At 38.8% G+C, this 19520-nt stretch overlaps 1 protein-coding gene across 2 annotated transcripts; it reads left to right on the forward strand.

Moving 5' to 3' along the window:
- Positions 1-2335: 2335 nt before the first annotated feature.
- On the forward strand, positions 2336-18676 carry LOC113589925 (von Willebrand factor A domain-containing protein 5A). 2 transcript variants are annotated; one of them, XM_035520821.1, is made up of 19 exons: positions 2336-2467; positions 2634-2703; positions 3504-3706; positions 4479-4701; positions 5141-5307; positions 5790-5904; positions 6450-6625; positions 6817-6905; positions 7003-7147; positions 7421-7500; positions 10163-10277; positions 10499-10657; positions 11201-11310; positions 11873-12090; positions 12192-12347; positions 14557-14619; positions 14790-14920; positions 17500-17623; positions 17852-18676. In XM_035520821.1, exons 2-19 carry the CDS (start codon positions 2664-2666, stop codon positions 17929-17931), a joined length of 2394 nt encoding a protein of 797 aa, XP_035376714.1. In that variant the 5' UTR covers positions 2336-2467; positions 2634-2663; the 3' UTR covers positions 17932-18676. The 2 variants fall into 2 exon arrangements, with proteins under 2 accessions (XP_035376714.1, XP_035376722.1); XM_035520829.1 differs by having other exon boundaries at positions 14560-14619.
- The last annotated feature ends 844 nt before the right edge of the window (positions 18677-19520 follow it).

Here is a 19520-nt window from a genome sequence, read left to right on the forward strand (position 1 = left end):
AGTGGGCGCCTCCAATTCAAACAAAGAAATGTAGATATTCCTTCACCCTTCTGGATCCCCAACCCCCAACTGGGTCAAATATCAAAACTTTTGCTGCTAAAATTTTCAATAACACTAAATTTCTCAAATTCTTTTTAAGAACCATGATTTCTGCTTCAGGTTCTGGTGACACTGATTGAAAACCATAACTCTCTCATGCCAGGCATCTTCCATGCAGCAGACTGCCATACCTGCTGAGACACCTGCCCCTTTGGCACTAAGCTCAGTCAATCAGCTCGATGTCTGCAACCCTCTGTCCTCTCTGCTCAAAGCAGAGGAGGAAAAAGTGGATGCGAAGGATCAGTATGAGGGCAGTAGCTCCAAATTTTTCATCTGAGGAAGATGATGAATTCATGGACTTCCTATTGCCCCCCCCCCCCCCCCCCCCCCCCCACCTCAGTGCAGTGGAAGTCAACAGTAGAGGAGACAGGAGAGGCACCATCCTTCCCGCACTGGAGTGTTGACCCACAAGATGTGCTACCACATGTGTCAGCGGGACTGGAAATTGCGTGGCCTGTGGTGAAAGTTGAGCCTACTGAATCATGCTATGAAGGGAAAAGTCTGCCCAGGGCAAAAAGAGCAGTGATACAATGCTACCTCACCTTCTCTGTTCCCAAAGGTTACCAGTGTTAGAAAGAGATGTTTTTCTAATATCTGTCAGTTCATTGCAAAACAAAATAAAGATCAGTATGTTACAAAACATAGCAATGCCAAGAGTTTAAAGTATCAAAGCACATCAAAACCCTGCCTAAGAGAGTTTTCAAGCTCTCAGGTGAGGTGGACCACACATAAACTTTCACTATGCACACCACTCACACATACACGGTGCAGGACACTCTGCAACCACAGGAGGGGATCAGTGCTTCATGGATAGACATGCTGGAGCACTTGCACTGCATCACGCTAGATACTGAAAACACTGCAGTACAGTTACAGATTGCAGTTTGCCACACGTTCCCCAGATTTCAAAGGGATTATTTATTCCCAGGTGAGGGAAGAATCAGCCTGTCTTTTTCTGGAAGAAACTTATTGCTGGAGAAAGTATCTATAAGAGTGGTTCTGCCCGCGTAAAGCTTGAGTGGCTTCTACTCAAGGTACTTTGTGTTATCCCAAAGAAAGGCTTCCAGGCTGCAGGCCATTCTAGATTTATGCACTCTGAACAAACTTGACAGGAAAAGTTCAGAATGCTTACTCACACATGCAACTGGTTTACGTACAGTGCCCTCTGTTCTTTTATATACACAACCAGAGTGCACTGCTCAGGATAGGTACTTTGGCTCATGAATGGCCTCAGACAATGCTGTATCTTAGCTTATCCATAGCTCTACAACTTTAGTCAGAGAGAGGTTGGAAGGCTTGTCTGTCATGCTCATTAGCTCACAGTGGCCAGGGAAGCACTGGCTGGTAGACATTGTGCAGCTTTTCCATGGCATGCCTTGAACTCTCCTGCTGCAATGGCATCTGCTAACTCAGACACAGGGAGATATTTATCACCCCCATTCAGAGCATATGGTTTTGAGGGCTTGGCCTGTGAATGCTTTAACGTGGGTGTGATGGGCTTAGCTCCTGGTGTGGTGAACACTATTCTATATGGTATAGAGCCTCATCCACTCGTTCACTTTATGTGCATTAGTGGTGGGCTTTTCGATCCTGCAATTTATGTCTGGGGACTTGAAAGTGTTATTACAGGCAAACCCCACGTTCGCTACTGAGTGCTGATTGGTTGGTGAGCTGACGCTGGGATCTCAGAAATATGTCCTATTGCCAAAACCCGTTTGCTGAAAGAAAATAAATATACTATTTTAGTGTAATGCATACATTTACAAAATTAAAGGAAGAGCCTCTAGAAATTCTCTGGTTATGTCTCTACTAGTTCACACAAAACGTAGAATGGGAAAAAAAAATACGCCTACCATGGCGCCACATCCCATGTCGCACTTTCTTAGCTAAACGCTAGTGGTTGACTTCAATTCCTCACTTGTGACGTGTAGACTGTGTGCAAACAAAACAATACTCGACGTACCGAATATTTTTTTAACTTGAAAGGTCCTCATCACTATGTAATTTGTCATGTTGTGACAGGTTATTATAATATTTTTGAATAATGACATTTGGGATATTAAATGTGTAAATCTGTAATATTAAAACATTGCAGTGGTTGGATACATTGACATGTAAACAATTTCGAATTAGCAAAATCTCCCGATAGGTTTGTAATGAGGATCTCTAAAATGCACCAACACAGCTGTCTAGACACGCCCAACGAGTGCGTGGGAGGCGTTTCCCTACTGCCCGAACAGACAGTTTACTGCATCTGCACTGGAAATTGCCGGAAGTAAAGACGCAAAACAACCTCCAGATCTACACGGTTGAATACGACATTAGTTTCAGTTTAACGGTCCTGCAGCCGTGAGCTATACATTAAAAGGTATTTTTTCTCTTCCACTTTCACTTAAAACTTACGAATGTGTAATAGGTCAATTTCTGGACAACCTAACCTTGTCTGTATTGAGTTGTTTTCCTTTTTGCCAACTCTCCAAATATTTCAGTACGTAATTCAGGGTAATTCCACTCTGAATATTGTTTTGTTTTAGATCCCAATCATAGCTATCGCAGTGTGCAAAATGGTGAACTGTGGCTTGGTGACCAGCAAAAATGAGCCAGGTACGAACTCGAGAATTAAGTTGTCTTCGCTGCTAAAAGATATTTGTACTTATTTGTTTTAAAGCCCCAAGGAATAAAAAGGTCAGTGGCGCTCATAGACGTCTGGCAGCAAGAACTTTCATTCTGCCTAGGTGATAGTCAGCGAATTTAGGTGAAGTCAAGCTGAAACTAGCAGTTCTGAAACTGCAATCAAACATGGCCTAATCAGTGGTACGAATGATTTTCAATGGAAAGTAGCCAAAGCCTTCTCAAACGTCGCTAGATGTGGTTAGATTACGTCATTTTCACGTCAGTTTGCTCATATCATGTTGTTTTTTTTCCAGAACTGGGGCCGTCAGAGAGACTAAATAATTTTGTTTTCTGTTGGGCATGTATTATATTGACAAGGTCTGGAGCAATTATATGAAATATTGCAAAAGTAAATAAAATAAAGTAAAAAAACCCTTTGTACCAATTGTTCGTTAATAATGCAGTCTATTTTTTTATTTTTTATTTTTGTCTCCAGCGGTTATTTGGAAAGTGAACCATCTTCACAAATAATTACAAATCTATCATGGATAGATTTTAAGTTTGGAAAAAAAAAATCATTGTTAATTTGACAAACTTCCCCATGTACAGTTGCTCTTATTCTTTCAAGAGTAACCCAGAGTAACACTGCAAAACATTTGTCATCTAAAACAATCTCTGTCTTAAGTAATTGAATTTCAACTGATTCCCGACCTGCCCATCCTGCTTATCTTGTAGAATGGTTCAAGTTGTCTGCATCAGATAACTAAGCTATGTGTGTGTTTCCTTATCAGTCCCTCTGAAGAGCATAGAAGTGAATCTGCAGGCTCAGGGGCATGTAGCTACAGTCAGCTCCACCCTGCAGTATGTGAATGAGGAGCAGGGCTCCGTGGAGGCTCTTTTTGTGTTCCCTATGCCTGCAGAGGCTGCTCTGTGCCACTTCAGTGCCAAGATTGCAGACCAGGAGGTTGTGGCTGAGGTGCAGGAGAAAGAGAAGGTGAGTCAGAGAGGATGAGGAATAGAGTGATCAGGGAAACATGGCTCCATTCCTGCACTGATGCATTTTCAAAGCTCATCAGGCCAAAATGGAGTGAAGAAAATCCTACACAAAACTAGAGCTTCCATTAACATGGGCTGTTGGTTGCTCCTTGTGTTTGGTTAACTTCTGTTTTTTACTGGTTCCATGCAAGGAGGAATTGTGCAAGTCCTGATACGAGATAGTTAATAGATTCTTACAATGTATAGGAAATCAATGAGTTTGCACTTGGACACACTTCAGTTTGAGCAGTTTCTGGCATTACCTTGGATATCTGGGCTTAAGCTATAGTGTAGCGCGTGGGAGGTAGAGCGCGAACACACTTGCAAGGTGCCGGCGCCTTGGACATGAAACGGAACTCACTGACATAGGGAAGCTATAATAGAAGGAACAGATGGAATAGAATAACTAAATAATTGTTATTAAACATGACACAGACTAACACAATAAAACAGAACAAAAACAGGCTAACAGGGTAAGGGTGAGAACTAGGTAACAAGGGAATTAAACACTAAGGAAAGACTAACAAAAAACAATGAAGAGGTATAAAACTAGGACATGCAGGGAGAACACTGAACTGGACTATATGACATAAAGGAAGTAATAAACCACCATTCACAATGGCCTGCTCAGAGTAGAATTTGTCTTCATAACATTCTTCTCATGCTAAAAAGGCATGCAAAATGATAAGGTTGAACTGGTTTTTTAAGGGTGTGTTTTGTCTCCATGGCAGGCGCGAGAGCTGTACGATGATTCTCTGAGCTCAGGCGAGCAGGCCTTCTTATTGGAGGAGAGTGAAGAGAGCGTAGATGTGTTCCGGCTGAGCGTGGGGTGCCTACCTCCGGGCCAGAGTGCTGCAGTCACCTTTGTCTATGTAACCGAGCTCTCCGTGCAGGCTGACCACTCCCTTCGCTTCTGTCTGCCGGTAGTCCTCAACCCCCGCTATTCCCCACCAGGTACCAAACACAAACTCCTCGCTCTGCTTTCAGGTCACATAAATGAATTATGAGATGAGCACATGAACACGTGTAAAATGGGTGTCCTGTATACAGTAGATGATAAGAGTTGTATCTGTTGTCCTTATGTTGTTAAAGAATAGCTGCCAAAATGTTGTCCACAAGTACTCATTTAATTTATAGCCAGTCCTGATCAAAACCCAAACGCATATCATATTGTATGCATTCCTGAATGACACATCTGGTATTGAGCACATGACAAAAGCAATCTCTGCTACACAACTAACTTAATTAAGGTAAGGCCATAGGGTAATTTATAGCACCACATAGTTCCAGTATATAGTAATTTGCCTCAATAATATAATTTCTAATTAATCTGCTCTTTATCATAAATCTCAAAAGCTGACTTTTACCATGGTTTCTCTGGTTTTTCTCTTAGGTGCGAGTGATGGTATAGTGTCAGAGATAACACCAGGATCTGCACAGATTCCTTACTCACTCTCTCTTACTGCACATCTGAGTTCTCCAAATCCAATCGCTAAAGTCGAATCCAAATGTCCTCTTAAGCCCGTGGAGTTCCTCAACGCAGATCACACACAAGCAAAGGTACGTGCGTGTGTGCATGCCTGTGTGTGAGCGTGCGTGTGTGTGTGTGCGCAAGTGAGAAAGTTCATTTTATTAGAGCAAGTACATATCTTGACACAAGTTAACAATAATTAAGGTGTAGCCTGAAAGCTTTACTGACCTATTTATTTACTTAAATGTGGTTGCAAAATAAATGTTCCTCTCACTACTGTTGTGATGTGTTTGTCACACATTCACTCATTACAAGTCCTTGTGAGATGTAGAAATGTGATTGGGGTGAAGGTGGCTTTATTGCCCGTCATTTCATTGTTAGTGTTTTTGTAATAAGTTGCTGTTATATACAGTGTTGGTTACTGTTTTATTATACAGCTTTCAATCTAGTCATTTTCTAAAAGCAAATTACATTTGCTTATAGTGTCGGCAATATGGAGGGAAGGTTTTGATGTTTTTGGTTTTGTCTTCTCTTTGTGCATTTGTGTGCATGGTTGTGTGTGTGTGTTCAGGTAAGCCTGTGTGCAGGTCATAAATTTGACAGAGATGTCGAGCTGTTTCTGTATTATCAGAATACCCATCAGCCCACTGCTATAGTGGAGGCTGGAGTACCCACAGCTCAGCCAGGTACACCTGAACCAATATTTATACAGAAACTAATCCTTTAAAAATGTTTAGTCTCAATGTCAATTAAACAGAAAAAAAGCTGCTTAATTTAGATTTGTTGAATTGTTTTAATCTGTAAAACTATGGTCAACAAAATGTTATTTTATTAACATAATTGGTTGTCCTAATTATGTTTTAAAATATTATGCAGAATGTAACATTTCTTACATGAATGTTTTGGGTGGTTTGTCCTCAATATAGTCTTATACATAGAGGAGAAAGCATTTTAGGATCTACCTTAAGCTAAATATCTGAAAGGAGATATCTTTTGAGTTTGTGTATACCAAAGTTACTTTTGGGATACTGTTTGGCAATTGTCATTTAATGTTTTCCTTTAACGCAACAGAGCTATAATCCACATGTAAAACAGTGTAGGAAAATCCTGGTGTTTTATTATTCACAGACTTCTGTCTTCGTCATCGTTTCATCGTGTCATTATCTGTCTGTCTACTTTCTTATTTCTTGTTTCCTTTCCATAACACTTCTTTCAACTTTTCTTTCTGAAGGGTCTCTTATGGGAGATTCTGTAGTCATGCTAAGTTTGTATCCAGAATTCCCTGAGGCAGTCACATCAATGGTGTCATCTTGTGGCGAGTTTGTGTTTGTAATGGATAGGTCTGGCAGTATGAGCTGCGAGATGCATAACGGGCTAAATGCAGAAGAGCGTATCAAGAGTGCCAGAGTAAGGTTCACCACTGAACTGGTCTGCAAAAAACACTGAGAACGTCAATGTTTTTCATAATTCTTAAGAATTTATAGCTGTTACCTTTGGTCCATAAAATACAATTCAAAACATTTAGGGTTGGATGTACATTTTACTTGATCAGTATTAATAATGGGTGGCTGGATGAATACATTATCTCATGCCTTTAGAACACCCTGCTGCTGCTGCTAAAGAGTCTCCCCATGGGCTGTTACTTCAACATCTATGGCTTCGGTTCACACTATGAGTCCTTCTTCCCGTGAGTACTCACATGTTGAAACCATATACTGCCATGTGTTATAATGTTCCCTCACCTAATGATGGTGTGACGAGTGATTTTGTGCATTTTGTTTCAGGAAGAGTGTGGAGTACAGTCAGGAGACAATGGACCAGGTTGTGCAAAGAGTAAAACAAATGCAGGCCGACATGGGTGGCACTGAGATTCTGCAGCCTCTAAAACACATCTACAGCCAGCCTTGCATCCCTAACCACCCCAGACAGGTAATGTTGTGATTAACATCCATATATGCTGCATTGTCATTATGTCTGAACACATGTCCTTTATATTAAAACAATGCCCCATTTAGTTTTAAATCTATAGTATGTAGGTCATAGAGCTTGTACCTTTCACCTCACACATGGTGGAGTATGTATTTAGTACCAGTGACCACTGCAACTAGAGTAAGTGTAACACACCAGTGGGTGAAGGGTTATGAGAGCACAGACGTTTTACTGAATATACACAGTTAATGTTCTCTAATGTAATGATTGCAGGTATTCATTTTCACTGATGGAGAGGTGGGGAACACCAAGGATGTTCTTCAGCTCGTGAGAAGCAATGCTGATTCCCACAGGCATGTGTTTTTCAAAGCCTGGAAGATTTTTCCAACATAAAAACTTTCTTAGGTGGAGCTTAGGTGTTTAGCTCTAAAATAGAATAGCTACATTTACATCTGCAGCATTTGGTGGATGCTCTGATTCAGAGTATTTTTCAGGATGACAGTTTGTGTGCGTTCTGGGAATCATACCCAAGACAGAATCATACCTTTATGGTAACTAGACCTAGGATGTTTGATTGACCATTGGATTGGAATGTTTGATTACAATTAGAACTACAAGTACACTTTCCTTATGGCCTAGTAGTTGAATTAGGTGATTAATCTAGAGGGCATAAACTATGCTTTAGGCATCTATCTACTGCCGTGCTAATTGTTCTTTCAGAGATTTCGACAGTGTGGAGGAAGAATCAGTCAGACTTGAGCTAGATGTGCGTATAAGCGAGCTTTATCAGTTCTGTCCCTAATGCATTGAGGGAGAAAAGCTTCTCACTTCTTTTCACATGAGTTCATATACCCCCACCATTCCCTGTTGTTCTCTCATGTGCTAATCTTGTGACTCCAGGTGCCAGGCATCTCAACCGTCCTTCAATATTCTTTCCTGCTAAGAACAGTTTGTTACTCCCTGTTGCTGCACCCATGCCCAGCAACAGCTAAGCGATAACTGTCATACTCCATCACTTCTCTATTCGCCTTTCTTGCAGATTGGTCAAGACAAGGGCAAAGGTCACATATTTCTTACTTCCTGTTTTAAACAAGCATTAAGGATTTTCCCTCACAGACAGCTTATTTATTATCCCTGATGAGGGATAGTGAAACCGAATTGAAATTCAAACATCAAAGCCATTTTGGCATATGTGCATGCATGGAGGTTCCACACTCCTTATTCTACAACTAAGTGTTTGGATAACATGGTAAAAGCAGCAATATTGTACCTGAAGTAGTTCATGGTGGCTAAGTTACACTTCAGAGTGTGACGATTCGAGGCGTAACAGGATGCGGAGAAGGGGCACCTTCAAACACGTTTTTATTAACACACAGACGACACATCTAACACTAAACACCTTTCAAACACCAACAACATGTAATACAACACAGGAGACTTTTATTTATATATATATATATATATATATATATATATATATATATATATATATATATAAACACACACGAGGTTTACACCTAATACAGAACAGGTGGACGACACGAAAGGACGTGGCAACACGGACGAACACACACGCGCACACACACACACACACCAAGACGTTTGAGGAGGGGTCGGGGCCGTAACGTGACACGGAGTGTTTAAGGAGACTGCAATATTAGGAGCCATAAATGAGTAGCGTATTGAAAATGTGTTGAGAAGATTATAAGAAACCCAAGCCCACAAATGTTTCAAAGTAAATTACAGATTTAATGGTTATTTGCTGGTTAAATGTTTCATAGTTGAATAGTTCATGAGAAATCTACATTACTACTTATAACGCTTTATGAGAAATATCTTGTATGTGTATAGTTCGAGTGCATTGTTATGTACAGTTTGTCTTAGCCTCCCTCCATGACTGACACAATATTACTTGGGTGGTGAACCATTCTCAACACACCATCAACATTGTGCATACACAGATTTGGGTGATAATATATTACAAATGTATTAGGCACAGCAGAGTGGTTGGGTTTTTTTACACATCAGTCTCACTGATGGAATAAGTGCTGTCCACAAATTGGCTCCAGTTTGTAGTAGTACACTTATAAAATCACCTAAAGTGGGGGAAATAATTATTTGGTCCCCTGCTGATTTTGTAAGTTCACCCCCTTACAAAGACATGAACAGTCTATAATTTTCATGGTATGTTTATTTTAACAGAGAGAGACAGAATATCAACAAAATATATTTTTTAAAAAAATCAAAGGTTATAAATTAATTTGTATGTGATTAAGTGAAGTATTTGATCCAACCAGCAAGAAATCTGACCCCCATAGACCGGTTATGTGCACACAAATTAGTCCTGTCCCGTTAAGAAAGTACTCTTAATCTGATCTTGTTATGTGTATAAAAGACACCTGTCACAGAATCGGTCTCTTCCATTCAAACCTCTTGACCACCATGGGTAAGACCAAAGAGCTGTCAAATGATGTCAGGGACAAGATTTTAGACCTGCACAAGGCTGGAATGGGCTATAAGAATGGATGTGATAGATGTGATCAAGTGATAGCCTTGAAACCTTCAGGATTTGGAGCGTGCCCCCTGAGACGTGAGCAAACCTGGTGACCAACTACAAGAAATGTCTGACCTTTGTGTTTGCCAACAACGGTTTCTCCTTGTACTAAATACTAAGTCATGTTTTGCTTGAGGATCAAATACTTATTTTACTTAATCAAATACAAATTAATTTATGACCTTTAATGTTATTTTGGATTTTTTTGTTGATATTATGTCTCTGTGTTTAAAATAGACCTACCATGAAAATTATAGACTGTTCATGTCTTTGTAAGGGGGTAAACGTATAAAATCAGCAGGGGATCAAATAATTATTTTCCCCACTGTATAAGTGTACTTTATAGAGCAGTGAGTGAATGTAGATGCCAGAGGAGTGTTTTTAATGAAGTGGCTGGAAAGTGCATAATCCCCTGCTGATGATGATGATTGAGGTTGTATTGTTTCATGTTGGTTGCACAGGTGCTTCTCATTTGGAATTGGGGAAGGTGCAAGCACTGCGCTCATCACAGGAATGGCCCAAGAGGGATCTGGCCACGCCCAGTTTATCACAGGCGCTGATCGCATGCAGTCCAAAGTAAAATGCGGGGGAGTTTTGTACTACATTCTCTATAGTAATGGATGTAATATTAAGTGCTTAAATGCCAAGAGACAAAACACTGTTTCACTACAACAAATTACTAAGATAACAACAAGAAAATATTTCTATGCTCTACACATTGCATACTCATTCATCACATTTTTCCTTCATCTGTCACACTTATTTTGTACAATATTTTCTTTCTCTGCCCTTCCTAGGTCATGCAGTCTCTCCGTTATGCTTTACAACCAGCTGTGACTGATATTGCAGAAGTGTGGTCAGTCCCAGAGGGCATGTCTGTCACTCTTCTGAGTCCACCCGTGAAAGTACTCTTCAACGGTCAAAGGGCACTAATTTATGCCCAGCTGAAAGGAAAGGTGAGAGATTTTAAGATGTTGTTTATTACTGCTCTCTTAGTGGGATGGATAGCATTACTCTGTCAGTCACAGCAACAGTAGTCAATTGTGGACATCTGTGTGCTCATACTTGCTGACAAAGGTTGTTGGAGCTTTCCTGTAAGAGAGTTCAGCTGCCCTGTGTTGTAACATAGACAGTAGCTCAAAAAGATTACCTTCATGTTTTTTGGAGGAAGGAGGTGCTCACTGCATCCTCCATGGTCAATAATTGTCATATGGCAGCTTGCATGATGGTGAGTGGATTTTGCCTTAACTACTAAAGTAGGGGTGAAATATGGGCTACAAAATTGCTATAATGTGATCCCTATATTGATCACTACATTAGTATATAGTTATGCATGCATGCTTAGGTATTTCATCAAGGGAAAGAAATACAATGTTAGTGATAGATTGAACAGTTTTTTGAATTGTAACCCTATTTATTTTATGAATTTTTTTTTAAATCACAAATCAAATCTGAATTAGATTTATGCTCGCAAGCTATACTTCTTTCTCTCTCTGTAGGCCTGTAAGAGCTCAGATTCTACGGGGACTCTAACAGTGCAGTATCGCCTAGTAGATCAACATGTCACAAACACACTCAGCTTCTCTCTCAATCCTGCAGAGAATACCGGGTAACATGCGCACACACACTTAGATTCCACAGTACAAGTACACACATTCTCCATAACCCCCTCTGGTTTGTTGGAGGACCAGTTTCCCATCGGGGATTATGACCTCTCAATAAGAATAATCCCAACAATAAAACAGGAGTGGGTGCACTGATCTGATTTGAAAGCATTCTTCCCAAGTTTTGCAACATGTGCCAATGGAAAATATAATGCTAGTACTGTTCTCTCTGGTGCACAGCAGGGACCTTTTGTTAGCTGGATTTGATAATTAGTAGTATATTAAATTTACATTTATGGCATTTAGCAGACGCTCTTATCCAGAGCGACATACATAAGCGCTTTATAATTTACTCATAGAATACAGCCTAGCCAATAGAGTAGGTTAGGGTCCAATATACCAATGATCTAGATTACTGTAGAAATACAGGGATCAATGCTGATGTCTAGAAGCACAAAATACATAAGGTCTATATTAGTAACAGTATGTAGTAAAATTAGCTAAAATGTATCAAAAACCCTCAGCTGGCCTTACTACAATCATGTGGTGTAATGCATGTTTGTGCAGACTGACCATCCACAGGCTGGCTGCACGGTCGCGAATCCGCTCTTTGGAGCAGGAGCAACAGGCGGAGGGTGACGGCAAGGAGGAGCTGAGGGCCAGAGTGGTGGAGCTGAGTGTGCAGGCTGGAGTGAGCAGTTCCCACACAGCCTTCATCGCCATCCACAAGGGCAGCGGAGAGGCTGTGAAAGGGCCCCTGCTGAAGAGGAGACTGCCTGGGTTTTGTCAGTGTTCCTCCCATTCAGACTCTTCCACAGAGTCATTGCTCTTCTGTGCTCTTACGGCACATACACATAGCTGATTTTCTTTCTTTCCTTCTCTCCAGCGATGATGGCTATGCCACGTATGCAAACATGTTGTGCAGCAGCGCCACTAATGGCTATGCCAAAGATGAAATGTGGGTCACGAAGGCTATGCATGGCTCCAATGGCATCAATGCCAAACATGGCACAAATGGCACCGGACTTGAATTTGGATTCTGGTAAGTTATGGAAAATGGTAGTTTCTAAACATTTCTCCCAAATAGAGGGTAATATACTTTGTTTTGCTATTTTCACATATGAAACAACCACTCTAAGAGTGCATGGGCACCTTTTGCTCAAATAAGGAGGCCTAACCTGTGTTAGCCTTTGAAGGAATATGCATAGATCCTTGAAATGCCAACTGTTTGTATTTAAAGCATTTTTACACACTTGGAATAAAACCTAAAAAAAAAAATCAATACATTTGTAAATATATTACTTAATTGTACATTTATAAATAGATACATGCTTAGAAATGTATTTTTGATCTTTTTGTTTTATCTTTTCTGGGGGCAGAATCAGTAATTAATGTATTCTGCTTTGCCTTTAATTGAACTTACATGTGGACAGCTGAGGTTATTGTTAGTTTCTCAGACTTTAACATTCTGGAATAATGTAGTTACAGTAATCACTTTTGAACATAGACAGCGATCCCATGATATACTTATGGGGTCAGAAAGAACTATTACAGTTATGGACAGCTGTAAAGAGGAACCGGCTGTACAGAATGACTTCTGGAGAGAAGGGAAAGGGGAAAGAAAATGCAATAGAAAGTGAAGGAAAAAGAGGCAAGTTTATATAGTACTTTTCATACATAGAGGTCATTCAGGGTGCTTTACATAGAAATAACAGCAAAGAGTTTAAAAGATATTAAATTGACTAAACATATATAATTTAAAAAGGCAAAAAGAAAAATTGTAAATGAAATTCAGTGGTCAATCTAAAATGCAGCCATGGGTGCAATGCACTGCTTACAAGTTAAATAACAAGCATGGAGAACAAATATTTTCATTGTAGATTAAAGACTCCATTTTACTTACTCCATGTAACTGAGGGCCTGGTGTTTACTATGTAAAACTTGATGGAGATGAAATAATTGAGCTTTGTTTCAGCAGACGGAGGGTGGAGGAGACTGTAGTATGTTACTTTTGCTAATGTCACAGTCCTGACGTTGTGTCAGCACACCCGAAGCTGAAGTTTGAATCTTTGCCTGGTGAATGTTGTGGCTTTTTTGTGTTCTCAAGTCACTCACATTGTCAGCTGTGGGTCGTCATAGGCTGTGACAGAAGAGGCCCTTGGGGTCTGAAATATCCAAATGATCATGTGGTATTTGAACACACACAACTGCGTGGTGTTATGGCTAGATGCACCAGAGCACAGGGAAGATGAGTGGCCAATGGGAAACAAAAATCATTTGTTATTACTCTGACTGCAGATGATTTGGTGAATGTCCTCAGGTGTGTCCCTGACAAAAGATTACCTTTTTGAAGTTTGTTCCTTTTAGTTACAGGAGCTGCACAAGCAGGTAAGACAGCATGCTGTTACCTTAAGCTAAAGGTTTTCCACTGCAGATTGTTTCAGTCTCTGTCTTGTGAAGACGGCACGTAGGCAGCAAAGCCACAGTAACATTTCTGATAGTGGAGTATCATACAAACCACTTGGGTACGGATGGCTTTGTTTTTGGGCAGGAGCGACTGGGTCCTGTGCATCTTCTGACTCTTCCTGAGGAAGAGTGCTTGGAGATTCATTCTTTTGTAATAGTGATAGATTTACCACAACTATCCTAATTTCAAGAACAGTGATCTTTTCTAACAGTTATTAACGGTTTATGCAGTGGTCAAAGCGTGAGGCCAGGGGAGTCATACTTGAGAAGTCCAAGGATTTTGTATCCAGGGAATAGTGCAAAAAACCTCTTCAGCTCAATTAATGAAATGATTGCACATTTATAGCTGTTTGGAATCTCAACTGTAATAGATTCTAACTTGTTGGACTGAAAAATGTCTATTCAGGATAAAAATTAAAGGTAGATTGGAAAAAGTAATTTAAAGACAAGAACAAGCAGAGAGCATGTGAGTCTAATGCTGCATTAGCTCCTTTTCTTTTGCCATGTTTTTAATGAAGTTAAACAGAACATTGTGGTGGAAAATGTACTGATGCAGAATATAAAGTAGATACTGGATTGTACTCTGTGAATATTAATTCAGAATTTTCTCATCCACTTTGTCAATAAAAATGTAGTCTCCCTACAATTATGTTGGGATTTTGGTGGTTTTTAAAAAAAGAGTTGAATGTTAGAGATTTCAAATATGAGAAAGTAAAGAAGATAGTATTGAAGATATTTGTTTTATAGCACAAATACAGTACTCCACCACTCTTCCTTGTTCCCAGTAGGTGTGACCCCTAATTTCCTCAGGATTTCTGATGACTCTGCATATGATGGTGGAATAAATGGTAACGTTCGCTGCTGATGTGACAAATAAATCTTCTGCTCTCTCCCCCTCTTTACACATATGCAAATACTCAATCAATTGTAGTTGTCTGTTATACTTAGTTTTTAGTTATGTAAAAGGTGTGAGGTATATTTAATAATATATGATACACACATGTATGTGTCTCTGTAGAAGAACCTTCAGACCCCTTGCTCCAGCTCATCTCCCTCCAAGAGGCTTCAGGCTGTTGGAAAATGGAGTCCACACTGGCACAGGTGTTTGGAAAAACAATAGAGGAGGTGACCAAGCAGATGCCTGCAGAGGTTAGTCTGGATAGGCCGTTAAACACTTTAAAAAAATGTTTAAAAGCAGAAACAGTTGCCATGACATTTTTGCCAGAATACCATGTGTAAATGCAGTATAATCCAAAATACTATATGTGAACACTATATAGTCCAAAATGGCATGTGTGAGTTCTGTATAGTCCACATAGCTCCGTGATATTAAACAGGGCACTGTCATAGAATGCCACCTTTTGAAACAAGTTGGTTTGTCAAAATTCTACCCTGCTAGCCTACTGCAATTGCTATTTTTATAAAATGGAAGCATCTAGGAACAAAAAATCAGCTCAGCCACAAAGCAGTAGAGCACGCAAACTCACAGAACAGGGCTGCTGAGAGCTGATGAGTCTGGCAGTAGACAGTAAAACAGTAAAGTTTGTTGTAGGAGAGATAATGGTCTGGGGTTGTTTTTTAAGGTCTGGATTGGCCCATAATTCCAGTGATGGGTAATGTTAATGCAGTAGCAAACAAAGACATTTTAGACCATTATATAGTTCCAACTTTGTGGCTTCAGTTTCAGCTCAGTTACTGTGCCCCTGTGCAGAAAGCAAATGCATTAAAGACATGGTTTAACAAGTTTGGTGTGGAGGAACTTCAGTACTCTGCACAGAGCCTTGACCCCACTGAACGCCTTTTAGCGGAATTGGAATGTCAATTGCCTTCTTGTCCAACATCAGTACCTGACCTCACAAACCTAACTGCATGGACGCAAATTCCCAAAGAGACGGTCTGAAATCTTCTGAAAAGCCTTCCAAAAAGACTGGAGACTGTTACAGCTGTAAAAGAGGGGCCTGCTCCATAATGATGTTCATGGTTTTGGAAAGGAATGTCCAATAAGCTGTAACGGGGTGATTGTCAGGTGTCTACATACTTTGACCATGTAGTGTATAAAGCGATTTTATAACGAATTCAGTGTCACTGTGTCAGGGTGGTTGGCAAAATCTGAATTCCACTTGTTAGATTAATTGAACAGATGATGTCCGATTTGTAGGACACATGTTTGTGATGCCTAAATATCAATTTTCACTTAAAAAGATTAAATGTTAAAAAAAGTAAAAGGACAAATAAGTAAAACATGTAAAAAAGAATAAATTGGGTCCATAAATAATTGTTAATGAGTTTATATGGGAACACACAAACCATTCTGAAATACGTCTATACATCAGATATTCACATTTCAAGTCCTAGATTCAAGTCCACAATGTAAAATACAGGATAACTGGGCAAAATCTCATTAAAATAATCACCCAAAGGAAAATATGAAGGGTTATAAATTCAGGACCATTTGTCTTTTATTTCATTGTGAAAAGTTTTAACTGAGACATTTCTAAACAGTGTAATGTTTGAAATATTGTAGGCCAAATAACCTGATCTGAAAATAATAGTGGTAAAACGTGAATGGATCGTCCAATCTACGAAACAGTACACAAAACGAGCATTTAATACTACTCATGAATAGTGATGTATACCAGCAGCGGTGATGTATTTTAAAAATGTTTTGACATCCGAGGATTATGCGGTTCTGGATTTTAAAAATTTTTTTTAAAGCAGAAACAGTTGCTATGACATTTTTGCCAGAATACCATGTGTAAATGCAGTATAATCCAAAAATACTATGTGAACACTATATAGTCCAAAATGGCATGTGTGAGTTCTGTATAGTCCACAGAGGCAAATGTGCAGTTCCTGCGTCCTCTGAAATATTTGTGTTTTGAAACAAGACCACAATCTATGAGTGAGACTACATGATGATATATATAATTAGATTTTAATTGTCAGTAAATGCTAAAATGGTAAAAAGTGGAGCTTATAGTTTTACACAAAACATTGCATATCAATCACATAAATGCATGTCAAATAAATAAATAAATAAATAAATATTAGGTCTATTTTCTTTATAAACATTTTCTTTCCAATTTGGAAACGTGGTAGTCTTTTATACACAAGTCAGAAGGACCCACATAGCCCCAAACAGATAAACTAATCAAGCTTATTAGGATATAGAATATATTAGAAATTTAATTTCATGTTGAAAGTATTATAAAACTGGATCTGTGTCAGTGTGATGGTGGCAAACCTGTGAAGTGAATGTAGACCTGACATAAATGTAATGTTAAACCATAAACTTGGGAAAGTTTTACAAATTATAAATAAACTTTATATAATTTTATTGAAAATAACATGCAATTGTTTTGTAAGTCTTCAAACGTATTTCTACATTTTAGAATTTGGATCACACAGTTACTAAACTGGCTAACAAAGAATGTAAATGTTTATACTACTTTTATTGGTGCATAATACAGTAATTTTTCAATATGTTAAGTGCTATTCTAAGGTGGTTCATTGCAAACTGTGCATAGAGATTACATAAAGTGCTTTGCATTTTCATACACTTGACAGTATAAATAGTATATGAAGAATAATATACTGATGCAGGGTGTAGAACCACACACATATTTACTTGGGCCTCTTTCTGAAACGGCCTGCTTCTCTGGAAACCTTGTGCACTTATATATGTGGAGATAAGTATGACCCTGTGTATTACATGCTTTTGTATTCAGGTGGAACCAGGGATCTGGGCTACAGTTCTGGCTCTGATCTGGTTACATGGCTTTAAAATGGATGCTCATGATGAGTGGCAGTTTTTGGCCATAAAAGCAGTTTCATGGATTCGCAGTAGGAAAGGTAAATTCTCCATTTAAGACAACACTCACAGCTCATAATCCAACAGAAATAAACGTAACCAACATTGTATTATATAATTCTAACATTGAACTTGCATTAAAATAGCATGTTTTATCAGTAAATAATGTCCCAACATTAAGAAATACAAACCAAAAACAGTACTTTCTTATACCGAGCCATGATTGTGCCATTGTAACGAAGATGTTCATTTGTGTGTTTGTTTTGCAGTTGCCAACCTGTCTGAATGTGTACTTGCTGCTAATGCTGTACTGCAGTGTCAGGTTAAAGAAGAGGCTCTTGGTTTCTGAAGCCCTTACCCTCTATATTTCTGTTTGATGTCTCTTAAATTCTAAATAATGTAATGAAGGGGTTTCAGAGGGTGGAATTATCAGTACAATAACCAGAAAGGCCTTATAGTCCATTAGACTTCTGCTGACAATTTAATTTACTCTATGCTGTTAATTCAGAAATTCTTCAATTTTTAGATTATCATAAATGTTAGATCATTTGGCTTCAATTCATTTATTTATTCACCAGGTCTTTTGCACTGACTGCATGCTTGTTATAACATCTGTAACTATGTAGTTTTGGGTTCATCCATTTTCTTTTTTTATGTCTGTCAGTATGTCTGAACAATCTTCAGAAACATCTGTAGTCCAGTTAAAGTTATTACAGTCTTTTACTGTAATAACTAAATAATTACTAATTACTATTGTTGAAAACACAACCATTTCTAATTTTACAAGTGTATCATGTGAACGAAATTTTAAAAAGAAATGACTGTTAAAGGAATTGTTCAGGAATTAAATTATGATTATGCACAATAGAAAGTTATGTAACTACCTATACGGATTTATATTATATATAGCTGCCAGTGAAATCACAAATAACCTTAGTGCATGAATGGAGGTTTTATTACTCAATGTTTGTGGAGGAGTTTGAAAGTCAAAGGTTGCACCATAAGATGTCACCCTATCAATAACCTGTAAATAACAAGGTGAAAATGTGTCAACAAAATACTATCTAAAACAATAAAGAAAAATAATGATTGTCTGAGGAATACCACTTTATCTGTGAAATGAAGCAAATGTGTCAGCATTCATGGCTTCTGCATCTAAGCTACCCTAATCATAAGTGAACAGTTATTTTACCAACAGACTATTTAGAGTTAAATATTTTCACAGTTAAACATTTTCTCTAAATACAACAAAATTCCTAAATTGCAAGAAGCCAGTATTGTAAAACCCACTGTCGGTGTACATTCATCAGGAGTACATTATATAAATTAGTCTTGGGATTTAAATCCAACCAAGCAGGCATTTGACCTGTTGACAGCGAAACAGGTCGGATGCCATATTAAATAAAAAAACAACCAGTTGAAACTGCTGCTGACAAAAGATTCCAGAAGACAAGATAAAGAATTTGGTAATGTGTGTAGGTCACACTGGTGCAGTTATTGTTATAGATTTTAAGCACATTGATGCTTCGATTTTAAGTAAAATGCATGAATTATGCTTACTAATGATGGGAAATTACATTAATATCCAGTAAGATAAAGTAACCCCCTTTGCCCTGTTTTCTTTTTAGCTCAATCAAATATAAGGTTTGAGTAAATTAATTTGTAACCTTGACTTCACCATCCTAACGTATAATGGTTTTTAACTTGAGGTTGTGTTGCAGTCGACAAGCGTGTATGTGAACGGTACCGCCACTAGATGGAGGCAATTCACCAGTTCATATGATTAACAGGCTGGTCGCATAATTGCTTATCCTTGATTCCTTGTCTCATTTCCTCTCGTCTCATCTGCTCCCTTCGAGGAAACAAGGAAGAGACGCGAGGATGTAGGAATCAACAGGTTTGTTCGAATTGAGCTGCGCACCGCTTGGTCGGTTACAG

Source organism: Electrophorus electricus, chromosome 2 (assembly GCF_013358815.1).
Source record: "Electrophorus electricus isolate fEleEle1 chromosome 2, fEleEle1.pri, whole genome shotgun sequence".
Classification (NCBI taxonomy): domain Eukaryota; kingdom Metazoa; phylum Chordata; class Actinopteri; order Gymnotiformes; family Gymnotidae; genus Electrophorus; species Electrophorus electricus.